This window comes from Mastigoproctus giganteus, chromosome 2 (assembly GCF_048544385.1).
Source record: "Mastigoproctus giganteus isolate SK-2022 chromosome 2, ASM4854438v1, whole genome shotgun sequence".
NCBI classification, from domain to species: Eukaryota; Metazoa; Arthropoda; class Arachnida; order Uropygi; family Thelyphonidae; genus Mastigoproctus; species Mastigoproctus giganteus.
In genome coordinates, this window is record NC_143576.1 from 260,798,250 (window position 1) to 260,822,897 (window position 24,648).

The 24,648-nt window shown below is 36.6% G+C and overlaps 1 protein-coding gene across 2 annotated transcripts in view; it reads right to left on the reverse strand.

Annotated features, from left to right (window-relative positions):
* The window catches only part of LOC150090429 (uncharacterized protein C3orf18 homolog), an 81,855-nt gene that overhangs the window by 25,145 nt on the left and 32,062 nt on the right, over positions 1-24,648 (reverse strand). For both annotated transcript variants that reach the window (XM_090369125.1, XM_090369124.1), the window contains exons 3-4: positions 15,790-15,815; positions 10,523-10,646 (exon numbers count right to left, since the gene is read on the reverse strand). In XM_090369125.1, coding sequence (XP_090225251.1) covers positions 10,523-10,646; positions 15,790-15,815 — 150 coding nt within the window. The remainder of the gene's footprint in view (positions 1-10,522; positions 10,647-15,789; positions 15,816-24,648) is intronic.

Here is a 24,648-nt window from a genome sequence, read left to right on the forward strand (position 1 = left end):
ATGCGCTGAAGAAAATGAAGAATCAGGAAGCCCCAGGGGAAGATGAAGTTACTGTAGAGTTGTTAAAATTTGGAGGAAGAGACACGACACAAAAACTGGTAAGACTCTTCACAAAATGCATTAGAAAAGGCGTGACGCCTAAGGAGTGGAATAATGCAGTCATAGTTTTGCTGCATAAGAAAGGAGATAAATCAGAAATTGGAAATTATAGACCAATTATCTTGTTATCCCACATCTACAAGTTGTTCACAAGGGTCATTACTAACAGATTAGAAAGAATACTTGATGAGAATCAACCGAAAGAGCAAGCTGGCTTTAGGACAGGATTCTCAACTAAAGATCACCTTCACGTAATATCACAGCTAATGGAGAAAGCAAATGAATATAAAACACCATTATGCCTGGAATTTGTGGATTACGAAAAAGCAATGTTTCAGGCACTGGAAAGACAAGGCACAGATACTCCATATATTATGATTTTACAGAAAATATATGAAAATGCTACCTCCTTTATTAGACTAGACAAAGATAGTAGCAAATTTAAAATTGAGAAAGGAATTTGACAAGGAGACACTATCTCTGAAGTTGTTTACTGCTGCCCTTGAGGAAGCTTTCAGAAGATTAGGCTGGTGGCAGAAAGGAGTCAATGTGAACGGAGAGTACCTGAACCTTTACGATTTGTAGATGACATTGTGGTCATAAGCCACGATCCCAAAGAATTAGAGGAAAATCTTAATCAGTTATGCAGAGTTCAGAGTTAGTAAGGATTTTGGACTAAAAATGAATATGGTAAAACAAAAGTAATGATGAACAAGTATGCCACAGAAAGGGATATAATGATTGAAGGAGCAGTAATTGAAAAGGTGGGGTCATATACTTATCTGAGACAAGTCATTAGCTGTAATAATGATAAATGGCTTTAAGTCAAGAGAAGAATAAATTTTGGATGGACAGCATTCAGGAAATATAGTCACATACTGTGGAGCAATATCCCAATTTGTCTGAAATGTAAAATAATGAACCAATGTATACTCCCCACCATGACTTATGGAAGTGAAACTTGGGCACTTACCAAAAGAGTGGAAGAGAAGCTGAGAACTACACAGCAAAGAATGGAACGAATTATATTGGGAATTGGACTATTAGATAAGAAGAGAAACACATGGATTAGGCAGCAAACTCAAGTAAAGGACATTCTTATCAAAACTAAAGAACTAAAATGGTCTTGGGCAGGACACATAGCTCGAAGACACGATGACAGATGGACTAAGAAAATAACAGAATGGTACCCAAGAGGAGCTAGAAGAAAACCTGGAAGACAACGACGGAGATGGACAGATGAAATTCATGAGTGTGGGTAGTAAATGAATGGCCATTGCACAAAACAGAAGGAACTGGAAAGTTGCTGGAGAGGCCTTCATCCTGCAGTGAATTGAAAATGGCTGATGATGATGATGGTCCATGACGAGTTGGGGCATAACGATCAGTCTTTCCCATTCAATATGTTTTTATAGGTTGTTCTACTCCTTTCTCTATTTTAACCTTCCTTCGCTATTTAGACTGAATATCTGTACTGTTGGCAGGTTACATTTACATATGTGATATTCCACGTGTTTACAAACTTTGCATTTAATGTGTTCTAAAATAGTTATGTGATATTTTCATGTGTTTCGGAAACTGGTGTCTTAGCAAAAGGGGGCACCACTAAATTTTCATTTAATTAGGAACTATTTTTTCTAAATAATGTTTCCCCAACATTACTCTAACCTTACTTTCGCATGTTAAATTCTTCGCTCTACTGATTGCCACACTACAGGCATGCTTCCATTTCTTTTTATTGTAACATAATATTACATTTATATATATGTATATAAAAAAAATAGTTATGTGATATTTCACGTGTTTCGGAAACTGGTGCCTATATTTATATATTATCACTAATTATATGTTTATATCCAGGGTATGGCATTGTAGTAGACCTACACACGCTATCTTAGTCTTTATAAGTTATTTTGGCATTAAGACCCACTGTACACTGTTATGTTTAGATACATATTCAGCATCTATATAATACATATTATACTTTTACTATAATAACTATATATATATATAGTATGTATAAAGTTAATCATGTTGGATATTATCATAGTATTACTTATGCTTAATGCTATTCTTGTTAGATTTTAACATATTTCTTTTATGAAATCATTTGTGCAACATTAATGCCATTGTATATATGCCAATTGGACATTATACGTGCCTGTAATTATCTATATGTTCAACTTACTGTGGAATGTTTCCGATTAATGGTGTTTGACTAAAGGTATTAGTGTGGTTTACGGATGTATAAAGTTAATCATGTTGGATCCGGATCACCTGATCTGTAAAGCACACTAATACCTATAGTCAAACAGCATTAATCGGAAACATTCCACAATAAGTTGAACATATATACATATATATATATATATATATACCTAAAAAGTGCTTCATACAAACAACACATACCCTACCAACATACTTTAACATTTTACACCCTTTTACTCAACATGCCGAATAACTATATAACAACATATAACAAGAGAAGCACAAATTAAATTAAATCAAATACACTAAACCAACATATTTACAAAATGAATAATAAATGAATAAAATCACAAAGCCATTTTAAGGCTTTATATTCAAAATGCCTACATATTTCACAAATATTAGTTAACTGAAATAACAGAGAATTCAAATTTTTAAAGAAAATATATTTTGAAATATACTTAAAATGTGTATCTAACAATGATTATAGTAAAAATTCACACATGAAAGCTATTAAAACCTATAATACTTAGTACCATGCATGGGTTGAAATCTGAAAAAGCACAGAAGACAATGTTGATATTACTTCAATTTTTGTATAATATAATTTTTGGGAAATACATCAAAGAAAGGTTCTTCCAGAAAACAGAAGTATAAAAGAAGAGGAGGTAAATGATGAAGAAAAAAAGTTAGTTCTGTTAGTTTGGAGTTGCTGACTGGTATAATGTGAATGGATGCTGACTGTTTGCAGAATATTTTAAACTTATTTGGAAGAGAGTAGGGGGATTACAGATGCCAATTCAGAAAAACAGTGCCAATGGAAGTATCTACAGAAAAGGCATACAGCAGATATTGGTGGTCTACGAGACAGATCATTAATTAAAATGGCTTCCCTTTTTTGAATTGAGTCAAATATGAGAAGTTTTGGGCACAACTCGAGATGTGAGAACAAATTCCAAGTTGTTTATAAGAAAAGTAAAGCAGAGAGCAAAAAAAGAAAATCCATTTTTATTTTATGCAGAGAAAGCAATATTTGTGATGTGCTTAAGCACAAGAGAAATTAAAAGGCAGTGTAATAGAGATATGTGATCTTTTCTAGAAATCTAAATGTCATCAAACATAAGCATTGGAGCAGCAGACCATTTTGCAAGAAATAAAACAAAGACTGAGTTTTAAGAGGATTAAAGTTAACTAAATTTTCTTCATCCCATTAGAAAAATACCTGGATATCAGTGTTTAACTGATGGTGGATATTCGAGAAGTTGAGGTTGTTTGTGCAGGACAAGGTTTCTCAAAACTGGAAGGTGGAAAGTAGTTTTGCTATCTTCAGCAAAACTCTGAGTGGGATTCCTAGTCAGAGGAAGATGGTTGTTAATATAAATGAAGGAAACAGCAAAGGAAAAAAACTGAATCTTGGGGTATACTGGCATTAGTGGAGAAATTAGAAGAAAGTGCCATTTACCATCACTGGCACTGAACACTCAGAGGCAAAAAACTGGATTTCCAATTACAAAAACAGTGGCAGGCAATAAGATGGGAGCTTATTTAGAAGACCTTTATTGTCAAACAGGACCATATGCCTCAGAAGTGTCATGAACAGCAGCTTGGATTTCACCAAATTGTCCAAAGCTGAGTAACATAAGCTAATATATCATCAGTAAATTGATATTGATGGAATCCATATTGGTAAATAGAAGATTCCAAGATAGAGAGTTGGCAGTTGATGAATTTAGTATTAGTAGTGGAAAATGATGCAAGAAAGCAAGCTTATACAGTATCAGTCACAAAAAGAACAAAAAAAAAAAATTTCATTTCTCCATTACTTTGTAAGCAGCAGAGGTAAGTTCAATGGTGCAATAATTGAAAGAGAGGGATTTGTCATCCTTTTCAGGAACTGGCTGGATATGAGCAAATTTCCAAGAAGGAAAAACAGCAGTACAAAAAGAAAATGTAAAAAGCAACAAAGAACAGGAACTCAGGAGCACAGGTTTTGAGAACAAGTGGAGAAATACTGTCTGGACCCAAAGCTTTGTAATCAAGATTGTTTTGGAATTCATGTAATGTCCTTCTGCTGGAAGATGACAGAAGACAATGAGCAGTGTACCAGTATGATAGGAAGTGGTTTATCAAGATCATCTATACAAGAGTTAGCAGAAAAATAGGAGATGCAAATAAGTCAGCTCTGTCTTTAGCTGAGGATGAAACAGAACTACCCAGTTGTAACAGAGGTGGGAGTATTAATGGACAAAAGTTGTGGCCTTGAAAATTTAATTGAGTAAAAATGCAAGTTTTTTAATTATTTTTATGATAAAATTTACTATGTCTATGAACAATAATTTTCACAAAGCATGTTTATTGTTAGCTATCTGCACAGCACAAGTGAAACTGCAGTGAATAGAGGTGAAATGGTATTAGCATAGCTGCTGCTTCCAGGGCAATTAAGGATGTCACTGTAGGGGCCAAAGTCAAATAGGGTCTCATTTATTGGGGGTAATTATTATTGAATATAGTATTACTATTAAACTTTGCATTGGGGCCCACTTTTTCATAGTTAAGTTACTGATATAAACGTAAAAAAATTACATCAAAACAGATTACTTGCTTTAAAAAATTGATTCACAATACTGGCAGTCCTTGAAGATCTTGAATAAGTTTAGTTTTCATATAAGTCAAAAAATGTGAACTTTTACCTCTATATCTCACTAATATTGTGGTTTGGAGCTTTGCACACTTCTACCCAAGAAATATTTATTTCTTACAAATTATACATACACATATATCTATATCTTCATTTCACTTAATTCCTCTGGTTTTCTTTATAATTACCACTGATTTCATGCATCCAGATCCTTTAACATGCTCCGTTATTTGATATTTGCCCTTAACAGCAGGGTTAACTGCTGACACTGCCATGTTCAAACTGGTTGCTATTATAGAAAAACTGTCACCTTTTCCATATCTTTTAATTATGTTTACTGAAGTGGAACTGTTCTTCATTTTTTTTTTACACACCTTCACCTTTCTTTTACCGAATATTTGCTAAACACAGTTGCCACTCGTAAAGGAACTTAAGTATATAAAATTCTTACTACATGCACACAACATACAAAACTTGCAAGACGGGAATTGCAAAAAAGAACACCACTTAATGCATGTGCAACCTCTACCCCCTGCTTATGACCAGCTTTTTCCCACTTCAAACCTTACAGAAACTCAAGTTTATGAAAATCAAGGTTTGTTTGTCTTGAAGATATCTTCTCCGATTTATGTTCTTTAAATGTTCTACAAAACTATTTTTTCAAGGGTTATACTTTCTTTACTCTTTGAAGTCCAGAATTATTTCCAATGCCTTCTTGCAAGCCATCTTTAAAATCCAAAACAATGACTACTCAAAATGTAATGTTCAACAAATTATTTATTTTTGGATTTGCTAATAGGCAAAACTGCATGATAAAACATTTTATTTAATGGTAATTATTTATATGATTTTAGTGTGTGGCATTTTCTGAAACTTTCAAAGTCCTGCCATCAGGAGCAAGCCTCACAATACCAAACTGTTTCTTTCCTCCCACTTCTAAAATTTCTGTCACTACATACTGCACAGCCTTTCTTCTTATTTGGTTTCTCATTTATCACTACAAAATGAGGATGGAATTCAATCTGTCTTCTGCATCTGAACTTGATATCCTATTTCCTGAAAGAATGGGTATCTCCTACAAGATGAACAAGTGCCTTCTTTCAAAATTGCTTAGGATGAAGGTTCTTTTGAGATGAATCTGCCTCCTTCATCAAGTTGAAACTGCTTGCAATTGAGAATTCTCAATCCCAGAAAAATAACTTCTGCTGTGATCTCATCCAAAAACTGCTTCACAAGTATCTTCAATTCTGTGAAGCAGTTTTTGAATGAGATGAAACATAATCCTTCAGGTGAAAGTTGTCTGGTTTTATAAAGTCAGTAGCAGGTTTTCCAAAATATCGCATAACAACTGCCATGAAACCTGTTTCTAGTTAGTTAAATAAATTCACAATAGCCCACTTTTTTGACTTTTGAAAGTTATAACATATGAATGAAATTCAATAGCAAAATCAACAATGATTTTATCTAATGCAATAATTCTTCCTAGACTAAAATATTGAAACTTCTCGTTCAGATCACCAAAATTATTTTTTATTTTAGATCCCCTACTTTGAATTCCTTATATTTTCTATATATATATATATATATATATATATATATATATATATATATATATATTTTTTTTTTTTTTTTTGGTGGGCAGAGATGCAGTATCCAAAATATCTGCAGAAATCTCTTCCATTTATGACAATTTATAACTATCATATGTCTTCTATCTTGTCAACTTCTGATATAACAAAGGATCTTACCACTAATCCAACTTTGTTCAATTGATATCTTTCATATAAAACCATAGCAAAGGTTTTACTGAAGTCAAGGTATATAATGTAAAATTTGTTTTTTACATTCAGCTTGTAATAATTGACTATACTGATCACTCAAGATTTCTCCTTCACAAACCCATGCCATGACTGATATAGAACTATTGTATACAGGATGTCTCAAAAATATACGGCATAACTTCAGGAATGAGTTCCTCATATGTAGAGACAATAAAAATATTTTATATCAACATAGTTCCGGAAATGCTTGGTTCCCAAGTTATTAACCGGAATGTCTTATCTCCCGCAGGTGATTTCCTTCATCACAAGGTACTGACAGAATCTGGTGGTTTTCCATTCCGACCATGTACTCAAATCAGGAGCAAGCGGATATGCACTTTATGTACGGTTTGGCGGACGGCAATGCTCTGGAGGCTCGTCGTTTGTACCACGAAAGGTTCCCAGAACGAAGATGTCCAGACAGGAAAACATTTGAAGGTATCCATCACCGCTTTTGTGAACATGGGACCTTTACACCTCGTGCTGCCGACAGAGGACGACCAAGATCTACGACTCCTGAAGTAGAGGAGGAGATTTTGGATGTTGTGCATGTCACTCCTGGAATCAGCATACGCAGAATAGCAATGCAACTGGCTGTTCAACGTTCGACTATTTGAAGAGTGTTGCGAAAACACCAACTGTATCCTTACAATCTGCAACGGGTACAGGCCTTGTCATCATCAGATTACCCTGCGCGAGTAATGTTCTGCCAGTGGTTCTTGCAGCAGTGTGGTAAAACTCCTCGCTTTCCTGCCTTAGTGATATTCACAGATGAAGCAGTTCACACGAGACGGAATCCAAAACTTTCACAATCAGCATGTATGGGCTGAGGAAAACCCATATGCAATTCTTCCATCACATCACCAACAGCGGTTCAGCCTCAACATCTGGGCAGGTGTTTTTGGTGATAAGTTATTTGGGCCCCATGTACTTCCAAACAAACTCACTGAGCAGGCGTAGAGAAACTTTCTGGAAAACAACATGCCTGATTTCTTGGACAACACGCCACTGATCATTCATCGAACAAGCACACTTCATGCACGATGGCACTCCCGCACATTTCAGCCATCTAGCCTGCAATTACCTGAATCGAAGGTTTCCTGGTCGGTGGATAGGTAGAGGTGGACCAACTGCCTGGCCTCCACACTCCCTGATTTAAACCCACTAGATTTCTTCTTGTGGGGCCATTTAAAGTCATTGGTGTATTCGACTCCGGTAGCCGATGTGTAAACCCTCCGCAATCGAATTATGGCAGGTTGTGAGACAATACGAAACATGCCAGGAATTTGGCATTGTCTTCGCGAGTCCATGAGATGTCAATGTGAGGCCTGTATTCAGGCAGAAGGTGGACATTTTGAACAATTACTATAAGGTGATGTGAACAGTTAAGTGTCATAGACAGACCTTCAAAACTCGGAAACCAAGCATTTCTGGAACTATGTTGATATAAAATATTTTTATCGTCTACATACGAGGAACTCATTCCTGAAGTTATGCCATGTATTTTTGAGACACCTTGTATATTGTATCCTTAACCACAAACTCCATGACCTTACCAACCACCTCTTTGTAGATTGTGGAGACAGTAGCACTTCTCCAATCTAAAGGATATAAGGCCCCCATAATGTAATGATGATCTCATTAACCATCCCATGAGCGGATGAAACATGGAGAAATTTTCTTAGAATAACATTATGTATACTGCCCAACTTGGGGCACTACTTTTATTCAGCTTCAGAAACTTATCTAACAGAAACTTCTTTGAGAGTGTTATATCCATTATTTTATAGCAAATTGATTCCTTGTCACTCTTTCAACTCATGCTAAACTTCCTATGATTCTTAATTCAATCAAATAAGGGCCTATCTGATTCACTCTCTTTCTTTTTTTGTATTTACATATGAGTAAAATGCCTTTCCTTCATTCTTAGCACTCTTCGTTAGTGATTTTTATAATCAACTTTTGCCATCATATACTAACAGCAGTTTTATTATATGCTTATAATACTCATATTAATCAATGTCATACAATAGTCTGTAACTGTCCCATGTCTTTTTCTCAGGCTCAATTAGATCTTGAAACTCTCTTGTCATCCATTTTGGAATCCTTCTTTAGTGAAACTTCTCCACTCAAACAAATGCTTCTGTGACTTCCAGAACAAATCTCTTGAACACTCCCCATGATGAACTCATATCCAACAGCATAGTAGTTCTCTCTGTAATTATAAAAAGACATTGAAACTGCAAGAAACTTTGTGGATTACTATTTGAAGTGTTATACAGTAAGTACAGAAATTTTTTGCACTGTATCACTACCCTTTCATACTCAGGCCACAAACTTTTCCAATGCCCCTCATAAGTATGCCTTTAAAGACATGACAAACACTATAGAGATAAAATATAAGGTGAAAAATACCAAAATATATTGTATAAGCATGCAAAACTTCTCAGTAATGTAACAAATTTTATTGTAATTAAATTGCTTAATTACAATAAATTGTGTAATTGCTTAATTACAAAAGAAAAATTAGTGTATATTATTAAATGAAGTGCACCTATTATTAAGCAGGCATTGTTGTTGATATTTGGTTTTTAGGAGCATTAGCAACTAAGGCCATATTGCTCCGGGGATATGCGGTGGTCATTCCCTGACCTTTCTGCATCCTCCGTATTTGGTGGTCACGGGCTCGAACCTCAGTCTAATCAAGAAATGTGTGCTATGCACTGCTGCTCCTGCCCACCTGGCTACGGAGGCGCAAAGCAGGCATTAATCAATGAATAAATCACTTCGCATTTTGGACTGAAGGATTTATGTAAATTTATAATTCATAAAGTTCAAGTTACAGATTTTTAATACCACTGGACTGAAGGGCCTGAAGTACGAATGCAAATAATAAAATTAACTCATTAAATTAACAAATTAAACTAATCATTCACTGGCTTTTAAATCCTCTGTGACTGTTGTGGATTCACCATTTGTCACTTGTTTGAAGAAGTGTATGAATTTAAAACCCATTGGAGACGGGACGAATTCTTAAAGTCCTCTTTTATCGGGGATGTAGTTAGCTGATCTAGGATGGAGGACACCTGTAGTTTCCTCCCATGAGTTATTGCAGTTAAAACAACACACCAATCAGTCAGTGAACACACTTCTGAAGATATAATGCACAATAAAAACATTATGGATAATGTAATTAAAGTAATCAATGTACCAAGAAATTCCAAGGAAACAAAAAAGTGTCTATTAAAACTTACAATAAAATTTTACATAGAAACCATAGCAAATCTGTGTACATAACATATGTGTCCATTAAACATAAATACAAAAGTTAAACAGCTGAATGTCCAGGTAACTAGCATACAAAGAATGAATCAGGTCAGTTATCAGAACAGTAGGCAGTTCACTTTTATATGTATGCTTAGTAGACATATCATGTGTGTTTATGTTCACAAACTAAATTATTAAAATTTTTATTGTATGATTTAATTTCATATGTTAATCTAATGAGTTAATTTTAATTCTTATCTCCAACAAATGGATAGAAGAATACATTCCTAACATAAGGCCATATAATTTCTCAATTCCAATAAATCCTTCAGCAAAAAACAGAGTGGTGTCTTCATTTAATAGTAGCAACGACCACAACATTAGGCACACTGCAAACACAAATATCTTAGATTAGTCAATTCTTGATATGAGTACTTGGTTTCATGGCAGGGAATTAATAATTATAACAGTTATACAATTATACATTTACCTTTTCCCTCCTACTGGGCCGATGGTAAGTTCCTTCCTCTAGGAGTTCAGCTTCCCAGTCTTCTCCCTCTTCAGCAGGATCAAAGCTATACAGGGGCATCAGATGGTGACGTAATTTATCAAGCCTATAAAAGTTTTTTTTTTTTTTTATATATATATACATAATATCAGTTTATTGGTCAGTAATCAAGATACAAATCAATTCTGGACAACACACAGACTACACAAGTTTACATGATAGGGCTAAAAAAAGGAAGGAAAAAAATAGCAAATTAATCACAGAAGAAACATAAGCATCACATAATTTCGTAGCTTTCGACAGTACAGGTAAACATTTTATATGCAACATACAAAAATATTGGGGAAAAGAGTTAATAATAATACAAGTGTACACTTAATGATACAGAGTATGAGGCAACACAACTATAATAAGACTGTGTTGAAATTTGAGAGAAGCTTAACATTGTTCCTATAATTCTTTTCATTTCAGAGACACACAAAGTTACATCAACTTCTACTTATTTATGGCATTCAGAAAAGGATAAGAGAAGATAAGGGAACTAATAGTGCAGTCAGATATGACATTATCTGGGCAAAGCAGGAAGGGCACCAGAACAATCAAGGGTTTTTGTCAATTATATACAGGAACTTTGTTAGCAAGAATAAGGAGGTGATTATCCCATTGTAAAAGGCTGCACCTTGAGTACTGCATACAGGTCTGGAAAGTTCAATTTAGGAAGGATGTATATCTGCTGGAATGGGTGCAAAGAATGGCAACCAGATTGGTGAAGGGAAGAAAAGAGTGGTCTTACCAAGAAAGGCTTCAGTTCTGCAAATTGTAGCTGAAGACTGCATCATTTAAGTATATCTTAAATGATGCCATCTTCAGTTATTTTAGAGTTTGCTGAGTACTAACATGATGCTCTTGCACTAACTTGAACACCAGTTAAACTTTCACAAAGCCCAAGGCATAAGCCCTAAAATGAGTTCAGTCTGATTCATTTCATACACCATCAGGCATCTCCCATAATGTGGAGTTACACTTCATAACTGAATTGTCATCAGTGCATCACCAGAGTATTTACCCAGCCACTAAGGAAAGTCCAAATAGCCTTGAAATAGTGCCATCTGGGTGGTGGTTACCAATCCACTGAGAATAAGTAATGATAGTCTTCTCCATTGGTGAAGCATTACTTATTTGAGGTAGTGCAATATCATGGCAACTCGTCAACGTATTCACAATGAGATATACTTAAATGATGCCATCTTCAGCTATTTTAGAGTTTGCTGCATACAAACATGATGCTCTTGCACCAACTAGTATGTCACTACATTAATCATAACATTATTATTATTATTAATAGTGGTAGGGGCTGCAAATAATGCAAAGAAGCAAGCTTATAAGACATCACCACGCAACTGATCTGTCCATCCTTTCTTAAATTTATTCAAACGGTTCACTTTCACAACACCAGATGATAGTCTGCTCCAGCAATCGATTGCACTCTGGTTGAAAAGTAAATATCCACACTATCTTGCAACCATCCTTTTTTTAATTCATGTTCCATTGGGTGTACTGGCTAAGGAAGGGTAAGGATACCATCATCATTAAGTTTACTCAATCCATTTACTGCCTTAAATACTTCAATCAGGCACAGTTTTGCTCAATCAGGCACGGATTTACTAAAAGAAGTAACTATCATCAAGGGTAAAGGGAAGGGTTTTTGCTTTCGTAAAGGCGACTACGGAGGTCTGAGACATTATTTAAATTCTATACAGTAGGACCAACTGATGATATTACCAACAGCAAATTCAAAATGGCAAGCATTCAAAGAATTAATCTTGGGAGCTACTAGGCTTTACATACCAACTAAGAAATATTGTTCAAGGTTTAGGCCTAAATGGATGTCAGATGAACTAATGAGACGTGGCACAGAAGAAAAATGCATGGGATACATATAAATTAATGGGTGACATGGAAGCCTAGGATAGATATAAGCTGATCTGTAACCAAGTCACAAAGGAGGTTAGGCAAGCAAAGGCAGATTATGAGAAATCTTTGGCAAAGGATGCAAAGAAAAACTGCAAAAAGTTCTTTACCTATGTAAACTCTAGAAGGAAAGGGATGAATCAGATTGGATAACGATGGTTCAACTGTTGATGATCCTGCTCAGGTGGCTAACAAACTAAATGAGTATTTTGCATCTACATTCACACATGAGGAGTTATTCAGGGAAGGGAATGCCAGAGGTGAACTAAACTCTGGTGCCGACCGAGCTAGCCGGGTAGGTAAAGTGCCTGCCTGGCAACCCAAAAGTCGCGGGTTCGATTCCTGCCTCAGGCTTGGATCAAAGTACTGCAAAAACCTTGGAGGTGCATTATGGCCACAGAAGCCTATGCGCCAACTACTACCAGAAAAAAAAAAAAAAAAAAAAAAACTAAACTCTGGCAGTGAGCTATATGATTTTGTAATAACTGAGAAAAGTGGAGGAGAAATTGTTGAAGATAAACGTAAGAAAGGTACCTGAGGTGGATGGGATCTATCCAGTTATATTAAAGCAAGCAAACCCTTAGCCATAATTATGAGAGCTTCCTTGGACTCAGGGGAGGTACCCATGGACTGGAGATGTGCAAATGTGACTCCAATTCACAAAGGAGAACAAAGGGCAACACAAGTAATTATAGACCTGTTAGTTTAAATTCTGTTCCAGAGAAATTAATGGAGGCACTGATTAAAGAAGCATTGCAGGATCATCTAGACAAGACTTCAGTTATAGCTCGGACACAGCATGGGTTTAAAGGGAAGTCTTGTCTGACCAATTTGATTGGATACTATGATGTAGTTACAAAGGAACTGGATGCAAAGAATAATTTTGATATCATATATTTGGAACTTAGAAAGGTTTTTGATACTGTTGCACATGGAAGACTGCGGCAAAAATTGGAGCAGCGTGGCACTGGAGGCAAATTTCTGCTATGGATAAAAGGAAGTTTGAGTGGGAGAAGACAGGGAGTGTTAATCAATGGACACTGCTCCTCATGGAGTAATGTTATTAATGGAGTCCCTCAGGGTTCAGTGTTGGGTCCATTGTTGTTTTCTGTATTTATAAATGATACTGATGATGGTATATCAGGCTTAATGTCCAAGTTTGCGGACGATATGAAGTTTGGCAGAGTTCATAATGACAGTATGCTGCTGCAACAGGATCTAGAAAAGTTGAGCAGATGGGCTGAGAGGTGGCAAATGAAGTTTAACATTGACAAATGTAAAGTACTACATATGGGAAGCAGTAACCCCAGAGTAATGTATCAACTCTGTGGTACTACACTGACAGTGGTAGAGAATGATAAGGACCTGGGGGTAATTGTGCAGGCAGATATAAAGCTTTCTGAGCAGTGCAGACGGTCTGCAAGAGTAGCTCATGGTGTCTTGTCAATGATATACAGGAATTTTTCTAGCAGGGATAAGGTGGTGATTATCCCCTTGTATAAGGCGATAGTCAGGCCACACCTTGAGTACTGTATACAGGTCTGGAGGCCTCATTTTAAGAAGGATGTAGAGCTGTTGGAACGAGTACAGAGAAGAGCAACAAGTTTAGTGAATGGAACAAAAGGTTGCTCTTATGAAGAAAGGCTTAAGTTTTGCATATTACAGTGTTTGGAGACTAGGCACCGGCGAGGTGATCAGATAGAGGTGTATAAAGCCTTGAATGGTTTGAGCATGCTCAATGCTGATGGGATTCTTCCTCTTGCTCAGAATAATCACCTGAGAGAGGGCATAAATTCAAATTGAGGAAAGACAGTTGTAGGATAGATGTGCGGAAGTTTTTCTTTAGCCAGCGGGTAGTTGGTTGGTGGAACAGACTTCCATCCTTTGTTGTGGAAGTTGATAGCCTAAATAAATTTAAGGCTGAGCTGGACAGGTATTTGGAATGAACAGAGGGGTGAAATGGGAGTGGTTTTTTTTTGGCTGATGCTGCATAAGCTTGCTTTCTTGCATCGTGTGGCTCTACTAATGTTAATCATTTTGCACCTTATCTGAGAGGCAGTATCACATATTACTGTATAAAATACAGAATATCACCATTAATATTATAGAATTCAGACAGAAGTTTGATAAAAGTATTTGTGCAGATAGAATGAAAGCCAGAAGCCAGATCAGGATAAATAGTATCCATCTGAGCATTGGGGTTTATTGCATCGGAAACATGAAATATAGGTTTCAAGCAGATTTGTAATTGCCTATCTGACGACCTTTTACTTTCAAAAAGCTGGAGATTACGTATTTGTACATAGGAGGGAAACAGGACTTTCTTTGGCCATTGTGGCCAAAGACATTCCTGTTTTAGGGTTAAAAAAAAAAAAAAAAAAAAAAAGGTTTTTTTTGCAAAAAAAGCTGGAATTATTCCTGAAAAACAGGAGGAAATTATATGGTTTCTCAGAAAAAAAAGAAGAACCCTAAAGTGCTATAAGATTTCAAGAATCAGAGACTTAGAAAAATTAATGCCTACACTTTTTTTGTAATTAATATTCTACCATAAATCGACTGATAAGTTACCTACGTTATAACAAGCAAGAATTCATTACAATCTATCTCTGTTCTTGCTATACATCAGATTAATATTCAAAGTACAACACTGTCAGACAACGAATAAATATTCCCCATATTCTGAAACAATGTATTTCTGGTAGTTCACTGTAAATTTTGATGTTAGAGCAGAGATATGCAATTTTGCAATGGCACTTTATCTTGGTTGCAGTGCCATTGCACTATAACAATTTATTTTGGTTACAATGCAATGGCACTTTAACCAACATAAATTGTTACAAATTATACAGAGTTTTTTTTAACTATCTTCCTTATGATGTTACAGCTGGGTTCTCATTATTTCCAAAGTTTCTTTAAATTTTTAAATATTATTAGGGTTTTATATTATTTTATTATTTATATTTTACTAATGTTTATTCATGTTAAGGTATTTTACACTCTGTATATAAATTATGTATCACTATTTTTATCCGCATAAGGCTGTGACTGGCTGTGATTTAAGCTTGCAAGATCACTAAATATGATTAATATTCTTTTCAGAAAATTAGTTGTAAATCCGTCTGACTTATGTGGTTGTGTTAGGGTATGAACAGTACATTTATTTTTATAATTTAATCTTTGTTTGTAGAGAGTAAAAAAATAAAAAAGTACCTAAAGAAAACAAGATTGCAAGTTATTATTATTTGATTAGAGTTTAGAAACTTTTAAACATGACTCACCTTTTCTTTCTTATTAGGAATACTATCTGTAACAGAGAACCCAAAATTAAGTAAGAGAATATATTACATGGCTGTAATTAAAAACAGTAAAACAATAGCAGTTCCATAAAAATTGACAGTTAAATAATGTTGAATGATAATGAAATATAAACTGCTACTACTGTTTTTCAATAACTATTTAGAGCTAAGCAAAGCTCAAGTCATATATGGGTAAAACTTGTTATAACGCAATGCTCAGGATGCAAAGAATCACATCACGATATAAGCCATTCTAGCCATTTTTTGACATTCAAACTTCATACGTACTATCAATTTTGCTCACCTCTTTTTTTGTGCGATAATTGCAATACTACGTCTAAGAAAAATCACACAATGAATAATAATGGAATAACATGAAGTTACATTGTTTCAATCTTTTATTGATGCACTGTACAATAAAGTCAAAAAGCCAAAATTCATGTTGTTAAATATACATAAACACACACCTTTTGTAACAAAAACAAATCAATACTTATAAAAACTGCTTTTCCACGTGGTTGTACTGACTTTTACATTTGTGTTTTGAAATTAACAAACAGTCGAAAATTCTCGAGAAAAAGGAAAATGTAACAATGCACTCTGTGTTCTTTCAACTACTAAGTAGACATTAGCGAACAAACTTTTGCACATTTAAGTCATTACTTTCAAGTCTTTCATATTTTATAAAAACTATATCAAGGATAGACTGTTTCATTGCATCTCTATGTTTCTTTTTAACAATTTGAATACGGCATTTTAACTATAAATATTGAAAGGGAATCTATCCTTTCTGTTTCAAGAAATTTCAGTCCAGTTTGAAAACCAGCAAGTGCCTCCACTATACAATTCAACAAGTGTTCAACAACTTATGGAAATCAAATGATAATGCGTATTGTGGATTCGCATTAAACTGAAAATATCACCACGTGTTCACAAGGAATCCAAAATGTTGATCTTCAGTGACCAAAAACTCATTTAAACTGACAATAAATGGGAGCCATGCTTGCATCATGTTATAAGCAGAATAACATTCTAACGAATCGTGTTTTAACAGGTTTCAGCTATATTTTAAGAACTGTAAATTAACATGTTCACTGCTTTTTATGCATATAAGTGTCAAATAGTACCACAGATGATATGCCATTATGTGTATAAGCATTCAAAAAGCATACAAGTGCTGTGCTGTAACACAACAAAGTGCTTCTTAAGAAGTCAATAAATAAGTGCTGTAAAAGTACAGCTAAAGACATGAAATTAGTAATGCCTTGATTCTGTCAGCATGCTGATTGAGCTCTGGACCATTAGCTGAAATGCCAGTTTTTGTTTATAGCTTTTTACACAGTCTTGTTTTTTTGTGTTGAGGTCAGTTCGTGTATGTGGAATAAACTTTTGATAAAATTGAGGTGTGTTCTGATTAACAATTCAGCCCAAAAGTAAGAATCTACTTTTAGATATGAATTCCAGAATCTTTCTTTTCAATCATTACTTACAAATTTTCAGAATGCTGAGGATTTTGGAATAGTGTTGTTTCTGAATATTCCAAAATTAAAATTACAGTATGCTGGATGCTCTCTCTCTCTCTCTCTCTCTCTCTCTCTCTCTCTCTCTCTCTCTCTCTCTCTCTCTCTCTCTCTCTCTCTCTCTCCTCTCTCTCTCTCTCTCTCTCTCTCTCTCTCACACACACATACATACAGGCAGGAGCAAATATGTTAAAGAGTACAAGGGCAGGATGTAGTGTCTAGCAACACTACATCCTTCCTAAAATGAGGCCTCCAGGCCTTTATGCAATAGTCAAGTGTGGCCAGACCATTGCCTTATACAAAGGTAAAAACAGCTTGTCTCTGCTGGCAAAATTCCTATATATCATTGACAAAACTCTATGACCTGATCCGGCAGCCAGTCTGCATTGCTCAGAGAACTTCATACCCGATTGCATAATTATCCCCAGGTATTTTTCATTCTCCACCTGCCTGAGTGTAGTACCACAGTTGGTACATTAGGTACTCTTGGGTTACTGCTACTCATATACAGTACTTTGCATTTGTCAATATGGTATATGTCGATATGGGTTGGTCACTCACATGTTAGCAAGACTTTATTATTATTATTATTATTATTAGCCCTATGGTGCAAGGAAGCTTGAGGCTTATGCTGCACCAGCCAAAAAAAAAAAAAAAAAAAAAATTCCCGCGTTACCCTGAGAGAGAGAGAGAGAGAGAGAAAGGAAGGAATCACCAAGAAAGAGAAGAATGATGATATCCAGCTCAGGACCCTGGGTTTTTGTCAGGTTCTTTCCAATTGTATATAAGATTATATAATCTGCATAAATTTTTATAAAGGAGTTCTTTATTGTGGATTTGTTGGAGGATTGTTTTCTACAGCAACATGTTCGAGGGGCAACCAGTGGGAGTAATACTCTTGATCTGATTATCAGCAGTGACTATTCATGTATAAAGAATTTGCAGATAAAGGAACCGCTAGGTGACAGTGATCACAGTGGACTGATGTGGGATTTACTTAAAGATGTAACTACCATCAAGGGTAAAGGGAAGGGTTTTTGTTTTTGTAAAGGTGAATACAGTGGTCTCAGAAATTTTTAAATTCTATACAGTGGGATCAACTGATGGTGTTACCAATGGTGAATTCAGGGACTTAATACTAAGCTTTTCATACCAACTAAGAAATATTGTGCAAGGTTCAGGCCTAAATGGACATCAGATAAATTATTGAGGCTTGTGGCAGAGAAGAAAAATGCATGGGATGCATATAAATTATCAGGCTACACATAAGCCTATGGCAGATATAAACTAGTTTGTAATCAAGTCAAAAAGGAGGTTAGGCAGGCAAAGGCAGATTATGAGAATTTTTTGGCAAAAGATGCAAAGAAAAACAGCAAAGAGTTCTTTGCTTATGTAAACTTTAGAAGGAAGGGGATGAATCAGATTGGTTCACTTAACATAGATGGTCGACTATTGATGATCCTATTCAAATAGCTGATAAACTGAATCAGTATTTTGCATCTACATTCGCACATGAGGAGTTCTTCAAGGAGGGGAATGCCAGACGTTTACCAAACTCTAACAAGGAGCTAAGTGATTTTGTATTAACTGAGAGCAAAGTGAAGGAGAAATTGTTGAAGTTAAGCATAAAAACGGCACCTGGGACAGATGGAATCTCTCCAGTTATATTGAAGGAGGCAGCAAGAGGAGTAAGCAAACCCTTAGCCATAATTATGGAAGCATACTTAGAGTCAGTGGAGGTTCCCATGGACTGGAGATGTGCAAATGTAACTCCAATTCCCAAAGGTGGAGCAAAGGGTGACATAAATAATTACAGACCTCTTAGTTTAACTTCTGTTCCAGGGAAAATAATGGAGTCACCGGTTAAAGAAGTGATACAAGATCACATAGACAAGACTGCAGTAAAAACTCAGACACAGCATGAGTTTTTTAAGGGGAAGTCTTGTCTGACCAATTTGACTGGATACTATGATGCGGTCACAAAAGAACTGGATGCAAAAAATAATTTTGATATCATATAGTTGGATTTCAGGAAAGCTTTTGATACTGTTGCACATGGAAGGCTGCTGTACAGATTGGAGCAGTATGACATTAAGGGCAAGTTTCTGCAATGGATAAAGGGATGGTTGAGTGGAAGATGGCAGAGAGGGTTAATAAATGGACACTGCTCTACGTGGACTAATGTTATTAGTGGAGTACCCATAATGGTATTAGTGGAGTTCAGTGCTGGGCCCATTGCTGTTTTGTGTATTTATCAATGATATTGATGAATGTATATCAGGCTTAATGTCTAAGTTTGCAGATGATACAAAGGTTGGTGGGGCTGTTAATGACAGTAAAGACAGTATGCTACAGCAACAGGATCTAGAAAAGTTAGGCAAATGGGCTGACAAGTGGTAACTGAAGTTTAATATTGAAAAACGCAAAGTACTGCATTTGGATGGTAGTAACCAAAGAGAAACATACCAACTGTGTGGTACTACACTCAGAGAAGTGGAAAATGAAAGACCTTGGGGTAATTGTGCAGTCAGATATGAAGTTCTCTGAGAAGTGCAGGCGGGCTGCCAGAGTAGGTCATGGAGTTTTGTCAATGATATATAGGAATTTTGCATTAATAGATAATTAATTTTACTAGCTATTATAATTAACATATAGCTTACAATCATAACGGTACACCAGAAACTCGATAATTAATACATATAACATAAACTTGATAACGTAATACATATTATTCCTGCATAACTGGTGCAGTGTTATTATAGCAGTTAAGTATATTAGTTTAGTGTAACATTCTCGATTAAACTGAATTTTAATAGAAATCATGCCTCAGACCAGAGCAACAAAGCAAAGGTCTCAAAGTAGTGGGAGTGCTGTGGCTTGGGGAGAACTGATGGGGATGGTTGTTCTTCAAATCATGGCCTCACGAAGTGTACTGCTTGATTGATGTTTGCGGATCTATCTGGAATGGAATATGAAACAGCCAAGGGTAATGTCTTTGTGTGTTATGTAGACGTATGTTAGATGTAGAGAATGTGAGGATATTAGGTCAACTTAGCATCTAATGGGCATTTATGAGAGCTTGAAGAACAGGGTGAATGCCCTCAAAGAAATTAAGTTGGAGCCCATCAAGTTCTCAGCTGCCCACCTAAATGCCAGAGCTTCCACTTGCACATCAATCAACACAGCGACAAACCCCAAGGCAGAACTCAATCTATTAAAGGCATTAAACAACTCAATCAAAGCACCCTGCAGGTGCCTAGTCTCCAGAAGCTTAAATTTACAGAACTAAAGCCTTTCTAGGTAAGAGCACTCTTTTGTTCCCTTCAGCAACCTGGTTGCCCTTCTGTTGTTGTTTGGTTTTTAAGAGCATTAGCAACTAAGGCCATATGTGGTGGTCATTCCCTGACCTTTCCGCATCCTCCGTATTTGGTGGTGACGGGCTCGAATCCCGGTCTAATCAAGAAGCGTGTGCTACGCACTGCTGCTCCTTCCCACCTGGCTACGGAGGCGCCAGGTTGCCCTTCTCTGCACCAATTCCAGCAGATCTAAATCATTCCTAAAATGAGGCCTCCAGACCTGTATACAATATTCAAGATGTGACCTAACCATGGCCTTGAACAAAGAGATAATCACTTCCTTATCCCTGCTAGCAAAGTTTCTGTATGTCATTGATAAACCCCCACAAGCTGTTCTGGCAGTATGTCTGCACGGTTCAGAGAATTTCATATAATTTCTACACCAGGGTTCACTTGGTGTCGATGCTTTAAATGGGGATGATACTGCTTGACTCGCTGACAAGCTGAATGGGAATTTTGTACCTACATTCACACATGAGGAATTCTTTAGGGAGGTGGGGGGGATGCCAGACGTTTATCAAACTCTAACAGGGAGCTAAATGATTTTGTGATAACTGAGAGGAAAATGGAAGAGAGATTGAAGTTAACATAAAAAAGGCACCTGGAATGGATGGGATCTATTCAATTACATTACATTAAGGGAGGTAGCAAAGGAAGTAAGCAAATCCTTAGCCATAATTATGACAGCAATCTATAGATTCAGGTGAGTTTCCTGTGGACTGTTAGCCCGAGAGTTTTTACTTTCCCTGGAATTATAACCAATCCATACTAATACTCAGTTATCAATAGTGTAACGGAGCAACATCAAGCCTGAGTTGTGTAACCGTTAGGTATCTAGTGCCAGATGGAAGAATAGAGAGAATATTCCCAATGTAGCTAGGTGAAGTTTGTATCCCAGGGAACGTGAAAATCTCTCACTCTAACTAGTTTCTTCCCCTATATCTGATGAGAAGTACGATAAAACTTCCCCAAAGACCATCATAGCACCCGAGCCAAAGGCCAGTACATTCACAGCATATGTCAAACATGGGATACGATGAGTCAGAGAGAATGTTATCTAGGGTTACATCAAGGATTGCATCAATTAATCTACAATGAAAGAATGCAATAGGTCAGGCCCTCTTCGCCAACCGCAATACCCAAAAGATTTTACGACTGGGGTAATAGAACAGAAGTCGTGGGAAGTTGGCAAGAAGGGAAGCCAGCATGAGAAAGTAAGTGGGCGTTTCTTTTTATTTATTTATGTCTCCAACACCAAGGTGCCCAAATACTTCCTTATCTGTCAACTCTGTCAACCAGAGACAGAGGGACCCTTTTGGAAGCATGAGTCATCCCTGGACCATCTTGAGCAGAAACAGTTTTGGAAGTCACGAGTTTTGCTCTAGAAAACAAAGGAGAGCACAAAGTATAAAAATGGCCCATATGAGAGCAAAGGGGTGTCTCCGTTGCCACTGCCGAAGGCTTTGCTGGTTCTGGTCAACATCGCTCCTATGTTCCTCGGAAGATCTTCACCACCATCAACATAGTTGCTATCGGTTCGCTGTCGTCTAGTGGACCCCTGTGGTCATCGATGCTGGTTGCCATCACTACCCAAGTCACCATTGACATCTCGCCCAAGCCTCTTCAGTAGCTGCTCGCACTATCCATCTGGCTGAAGAGATGGAATTGGGATGGCCAGGGAAGACCACAGTCCACTCCAATATAGAAGGAAGCCTTGTAACAGACTCCAGGACAAACCAATTTAACCTGGTAAGCAGACCGTTCTTACGTGTGTATGAAAATGTGTGAAACAGACAAGTTTACTTTAAACTCAATGCTTCCTTTCTTATTCTCTTTTATATGTGGAAATTAGTACTAATTCAATAAGGTGTATCATAGTTTATGTTCTAGTATTGTTTAGAGGATGTTAGAAGTAAAGGACAGGATTTGTTTAGAAAGATAAAATGTACAATCACATGAAATCGCAATACCATTGAATGTTGTAATGCTAACTATGTCCTACTGTTAGCATATCGTTGCACTTAGAATTGATGCACACTTAACTCATTGTACTATTATTGTATGAAAGTACACTGTATACATGGCTTTTTTTGTTTATAATAAATGTTGTTAAGTGTTATTAGCATGTCGCATTCTCTCTGTCAGCATATTAAACCATACCAGGGTAAACAAATAAAGAAAATGGATTTTGTGGGATGGAAAGACACTAAGCAATCTTTCCATTAAAAACACAATGCGATCTGCAGCTGCAGAGATCCAGGGCCCCTAAAACCCCTGATTTCCGAGGGCTCAGATTATTGTCCTAACTGATTGCTTAAATTGAAGCAGGATAGACGTTACAGGTGTACCCCGAAGAAAGGGGGGGGATTAACAGGACTGGAGATGTGCAAATGTATCTCCAATTTACAAAGGGTGAAGTGTGTAAATACAGACCTGTTAGCTTAACTTCTATTTGAGGGAAAATAATGGAGTCATTGTTAAAGAAAGTTAAAGTAATATAGCACCATCTACAGAGTAGTGCAGTTATACTTCAGCCACAGCATGGGTTTGTTAAGGGGAAATCTTGTGTGACCAATTTCGTTGGGTATATGATGTAGTGACAAAGGAATCGAATGGAAAAATAATTTTGATATCATATACTTAAATTTCAGGAAAGCTTTTGATACTGTTGTATATAAAAGACTGCTGTACAAATTGGAGCAGCATGACATTAAGCAAAAGTCAGTGCTATGGATAAGGGAACGTTGAGTGGGAGAAGACGGAATGGTTATCAATGGACACTGATCTTTGTGGATTAATGTTATCAGTGGAGTTCCACAGTGTTTGGTGCTGGGCCCATTGTTTTCTGTACTTATTAATGATACTGATAAGGGTATATTAGGTTTAATGTCCAGTTTGCAGATAATACAAAGGTTGGCAAGGTGGTTAATGACAGTAATGGCAGTATGTGCTGCAACAAGATCTATAAAAATTAGCATAGAGGCTCAGAAATGTTAACTAAAGCCTTAACATTGACAAATGCTAGGTAATGCATATATGTAACATTAAACTCGGAGTAACAGACAAACTGTGTAGTACTACACTCAGTGTAAGAGAAAATGAAAAGGACAGGTAATTTTACAGTCAGATATGAAGTTCTCTGAGCAGTGCAGACAAGCTGCCAGGAAGCACTTGGGGTTTTGTCAATGTTATATAGAAATTTTGCTAGCAAGAATAAGGAGATGATTATTCCATTGTACAAGGCAATGGTCAAGTCACATCTTGAGTACTTCATACAGGTCTGGAGGCCTCATTTCAGGGAGGACGAGGAGCTGTTGGAGTGGGTACAGAGAAGGCCAATGAAATTACTGAATGGAATAAAGGAGTGATATTACTAAGCATTAGCATTAGTAGAGGCATTTGATGGAAGAAAGCAAGCTTATGCAGCATCAGCCAAAAAAAAAAAAACACTTCCACTTCACCCCTCTGTTTGTTCGAAATACCTGTCCAGCTGAGCCTTAAACTTATTTAGGCTATCACCTTCCACAACAAGGGATGGAAGTCTGTTCCACCAACCAACCACTCGCTGGCTAAAGGCAAATTTCCGCACGTCTATCCTACCTCTGTCTTTCCTCAATTTGAATTTATGCCCTTTCAGGTGATTATTCTGAGCAGGAGGAAGAATCCCATCAGCATTGAGCATGCTCAAACCATTCAAGGCTTTATACACCTCTATCAGATCACCTCATTGGTGCCTAGTCTCCAGACACTGTAATTTGCAAAACTTAAGCCTTTCGTTGCAAGAGCACCCCTTTGTTCCATTCACTAATCTTGTTGCCCTTCTCTGTACTCGTTCCAGCAGCTCTACATCCTTCTTGAAATGAGGCCTCCAGACCTGTAAACAGTACTCTAGGTGTGGCCTGACCATTGCCTTATACAAGGGAATAATCACCTCTTTATCCCTGCTAGAAAAATTCCTATATATC